This window comes from Neopelma chrysocephalum, unplaced genomic scaffold (assembly GCF_003984885.1).
Source record: "Neopelma chrysocephalum unplaced genomic scaffold, ASM398488v2 Primary Assembly neopelma1_96904, whole genome shotgun sequence".
Classification (NCBI taxonomy): Eukaryota; Metazoa; Chordata; class Aves; order Passeriformes; family Pipridae; genus Neopelma; species Neopelma chrysocephalum.
Window position 1 is genome coordinate 1 of NW_020925547.1, and position 4,875 is coordinate 4,875.

The 4,875-nt window shown below is 47.2% G+C and overlaps 1 protein-coding gene across 1 annotated transcript; it reads left to right on the top strand.

Moving 5' to 3' along the window:
• Positions 1-1,870: 1,870 nt before the first annotated feature.
• Positions 1,871-3,079, top strand: LOC113960797 (olfactory receptor 10A7-like). Its single transcript, XM_027670552.1, has one exon. It carries the CDS (start codon positions 1,886-1,888, stop codon positions 3,077-3,079), a length of 1,194 nt encoding a protein of 397 aa, XP_027526353.1. The 5' UTR covers positions 1,871-1,885.
• Positions 3,080-4,875: the final 1,796 nt, after the last annotated feature.

The window sequence follows — 4,875 nt, forward strand, 5'->3', positions numbered from 1 at the left end:
AAGAGATGCATTGAGGTTGCTGCCTTTTCAGCTGCAGCCAATTCAATGGAGTTGAAACGAATCTAACAAATTCCTTTTCTTCCTCTCTGTGAGGCAAGGCTTTGGCTGACTTTCTATGGAGTATGCCATGTACTAATGTCAACAGATTGTTCAAGCTGTGGCAGGAGATCATTTGCACTTAAATATAACTTTTAACCTGCAACGTAAGCTGACTGAAGGAATCGTCAGCCCAACACTATCCCTAATGTAGGAAAACAACGGAAATACTTGTATCCAAATTTGCGTGACCCCCGTTGGAGGAATTGGATGGCAGAACTGCTGAAGGTAGGACACTTCAAACCGTTTATTGTGAATGTATAAAGCAAATACAAGGAAGAACTAAGGCCAAAACTTAAAGGGCCTCAGAGCCACTACACACGAATTACACAAATTGAGAGTTGTGTCTGAGAGGTGTTCTGCATTAGGAAATAAAAACTAACCTGTCAGTGAAACAATGACTGTTGTGAGGGATGTTGACTTTAATAAAGAACTAAGGCTCAAAGCAATAGTCTAAAACTTTCATATGGGTTTGAAGAGCAGAATCAAGAAGCTTCCACTTCAGCCACATGGATCTAACAATTAAGAAAACCAGTGTGAATGTGTGCCAGTGGAGAATACAGGGAGTTTTTTATGTCATTCTCTATCTGTCATGCACAGGCTATATTAGGATATCACTCAAAAGAGTCTTCTTTCATTTCTACGTTAATGCAATCAGTCAAACCCAGAAAGATTCCTTTTAAATACACCAGACCGTTAACTGTCTGAGAATTTTAGGAATTTAGTTACTATGATTGCAAGCTAAAGTTGCCTGTGGCTCCAGAATCCACAGCTTGCACCTTCATGTTCATGTCGAAAAACCCACAGACAAAAGCGGGCAGGTTATAGCCAAAAGAGAAATTAGACGGAGTCAGTCCGAGGAGTGACTGAGTCCTGGCAGGGTTGTGTGCTTTGCTCTTGCTTTGACAGCGCATCCTTCTCTGCGTGCCAGGTCTGTTGAGATGATGTGTCTGAAGGGCACACAACTAATGCCCCCTTCCTCCTGTGTGTCAGGCTGATTTCTCCTCTCTTTCAGTGGGTCGGTTTCCCATCTCAGACACCACGAGCACACAGAGCTGCCATGGCTGGCCCAGCACTGCCTGAATTTGCCCCTGGCCTTGCACCCACAGCAAAACTGCTCGGGAGAACAGGGAAATGTCACTGATGAAGTGAATGGTGCTGAGCTTCACCCTCTGCACTTTCTTACCATTCTCTGTGGGCACCTCTCCCTGTAATTTTTCCTTCTTCCTTTGCCTGCCCACAGACAGAATTTGGGTTTGGTTTACTTTGGTGCTGCCTTCTTTGGTCTGTGGGTGTTTCAGTTGTCACCTGGGCTTTCCTCCAGTGACAGGAGTTGGCTTAGGTCTTCCCTTCACAGCTTCTGCTTCCTCCATTTGGGGGTGCTTTCCCCAGAGCTGGGCTCTTTGAAGTCTTTCTGTCCCACTGACAGCTGGGGAGTGACGTGAATATGAGCCAAAGCCTCCCACAGCCTGAGCTTCCCTGGCTTTCACCTAAAGTTGAGTTGCTCTAAAGGTAACTTCAGATATCTTGGAGGAAGCTGCCTGCCCTGCCAGTTCCACTCTGTAGAAAAAGCCAGGTCCCAGCAGAGTGCAGGGAGCAATGCCCACTGCTCCCTACGTAGCAAAATGGTTATTCTTTCTTAGGTCTGTGGGTGTTTCAGTTGTCAGTTGGGTGTTCCCCTCAGTGCAGAAAGTGCCTGTGGGACCAGCTGGGAGCACAGAGCTGACATTTGGGGGGAGCACATATTCTTGGCAATTAACCCTATGCCCAGAATGGAGCCAGCCCTTAAATGCTAACCCCTCATAGTCGAAGGCTTGGTCACTGTCCCAAACAATGCCACTTGGAGAGCACTGACACTGCACACTCCCACTACAGCTGTTGCCTTCTTACTTTGCTCAGCTCAGCCTGTTCTACAGTTACACCCTTTGATTCAGCAGCTCTCCAGCAGTTCCCAAGAGACTCTTTGAGTAACTGGCTGAAGCACCGTCATGTGACTGCAGCTCTGACAGTCTGTCCACTTGATTCCTCCCAGATGGAGTCAACAGAGGAAACAGAATCAGGAAACCACACTCTGCTGACTGAATTTGTCCTCTCTGGATTGTCCAGCCGCCCAGAACTGCAGCACTTGCTGTTCTTCACATTCTGCTTGGTTTACACCATGACTGTCATTGGGAACCTTCTCATCTGCGTGGTCACAGTGCACCCCACCCTCTGCACGTCCATGTACTTCTTCCTCCGGGTCCTGGCCTTCCTGGATGTTTCCACAGCATCGACTGTTGTCCCCAAGATGCTGGTAAGCTTCCTGTCAGAGGACAGGAGCATCTCCTACATGGGCTGTGCCACGCAACTCTACTGTGTGATTTTCTTCGGAGCCACTGAATGGTACCTTTTGGCAGCCATGGCCTATGACCGTTACGTGGCCATATGCAACCCCCTGAGATACACCGTCATCGTGAATGCCAGAGTTTGCCTTTCCTTGGTCCTGCTGTCCTGCTGCAGTGGCAATGTTGTGTCTGTGGTGCAGACAGCTTGGGTGTTCACGATGCCCTTTTGTGGGCCCAGGAAGATTAACCACTTCTTCTGTGACATTCCCCCGCTCATCCTGCTCTCCTGCACTGACACCTCACTGTATGAAAAGCAGATGGTTGCAGCCACAGTGCTGGTCATCTTCACGCCATTCTGCCTCATCCTGGTGTCCTATGCCTGCATCATCTCCAGCATCCTGAAGATTTCCTCTGCAGAGGGCAGACACAAGACCTTCTCCACCTGCTCCTCACACCTTATTGTTGTAACATTGTTCTGTGCAACTGGGACCTTGAATTACTTACGACCGAATTCCCGTAATTCACAAGACACTAAGAAAGTCGTCGCTGTCATATACACAACCATAATTCCCATGTTAAACCCCCTGATTTACAGCCTGAGGAATAAAGAAGTGAGAGAAGTACTAATCATAACTATGGCTGTGTTGGTGAAGAAATAAGTCTGTTCTGGTCCAGAATGCGTGTATTAAAAATCTTATTTCCGTTTTTGGTGTGTGTGTAAGGTTCACTAGCTCAGTGGACACAGCAGAATCAAAGAGAAATTTCACACAGTGCAGGGCCAGAGGAAGTGGCATGAAGCTGTGTTGGGAAGGGTTAGGATAGATACTAGGAAAAGGTTCTTCATCCAGAAGGTGGTCAGACACTGGAACAGGCTCCCCAGGGTGATGGTCACAGCCCCAACCTTCCAAAGTTCAAGAAGCATTTGAACAATACTCTCAGGCCCGTGGTGGGATTCTTGGGGTGTCCTGTGCAGGGACACAAATTGGACTCAGTGACCTTTGTGGTTCTCTGCCAGTTCGGGAGGTTATGTGATTCTCTGAGTCTAAGAAAGCACCTTGGGATTCATCTCCACTAAGGTAAGTCTTCTGCTGTCAGAAATCAACATACACCTTAAGAAACCTAAATACAGATTTAATGCAACTGTACCCCACTAGGGATAAATTTCCACATTCTCTGTAGTTGCTATTTTGGATACTACAATGGGGCTTGTGGATGTAACCCATGGCATACATGAAACTTATGTTCCTTTGCAGTGATACTCTGTGTGGAAGTGCTCTAGATGAGATTGTCTAATGGGGTTGTCTAATTTTGAATTTTGAGGTATCTGAGTAGTTTTAGATTATTGCTGAGTCTTCCTGAAAGTCAAAGGAATGTAATGAAGAACTCCAGAAGGAAAGCTGGCCCAGTTTTATGTCTCTCTCTATGATTATATCCTTATGCCATTAGTTATAAAAGCATCCAAGACAACTTATTCCTGGTTCCATACAGGGACTTTTACATTCCCCTCAGATCACTTGGTGTGGGAAAATGTGGTTTCTAGAAAGGATAAACAGTCAGGAAGCATGGGAGCGAAAAGAATAGTAGAATCCACAGACACGACATGTCTGTGACTCCCATGGGAATAAATTCTGTCACCATGGCATGGGTTTGCAAATGAAAAGTCTCCAAGCATCTGCTTACTGGAAACAGAACTTTCCAAAGGGACAAAGGAATACACAGCATTCTCTCTGTGGGTGGAGTTTAGTGACCTGCTATGAGCACAGGTTTCTGTTGGGATAGGGCTGTGTTACACTCAGCTATGAAACCACACGCTGTATTTATATTGGGGTGGCATGGCAAGGGTTGAGGCTGGAAGGGGAGCTGCAGAGGTGTCCTCAGTGAGAAGAGAGCAAGAGGTGCTCCCATGTCAGACAGAGCCAAGACTCCAGGACAGAACCCCCACTGCCAAAAACAGAGCCAAAGAGCAGTGGTGGTGGTGGCTCTGTGATAACAGACTGACACTGCACAGCAGCTGTGAGAGAGGAGAGAGAAATTGTGAAACAGCCCTGCAGACACAGAGTTCACAAAAAAGGTGGGGGAGAAGGCACCCCAGGTGACAGGCAGAGAGTCCCTTGACCACTGTGGAGAATCTCAGAATCACAAAATTGTTCAGGTTGGAAGGGGTCACAGTGGGTCATCTGGTCCAGCTCAAGCAGGCTCTTCCTTGAGCACATTGCACAGCATTGAATCCAGACGGTTCTGGAATATCTCCAGTGAGGGAGAATGCACAGCCTCTCTGGGCAATCTCTTCTTCATTTGCTCTCTCTGAATCACAAGCCCCACACAGCTGTCAGCCCGTGCATTCCGGCTTTGTTCTTTTCTGCTTCCTGTGGCAATGGACGTTTATACATCCTTATACATGTTTTCTTTCTCCTTGGAGCTCAATTGTTTGGCCAAGCTGCTCCCCTGATAGATC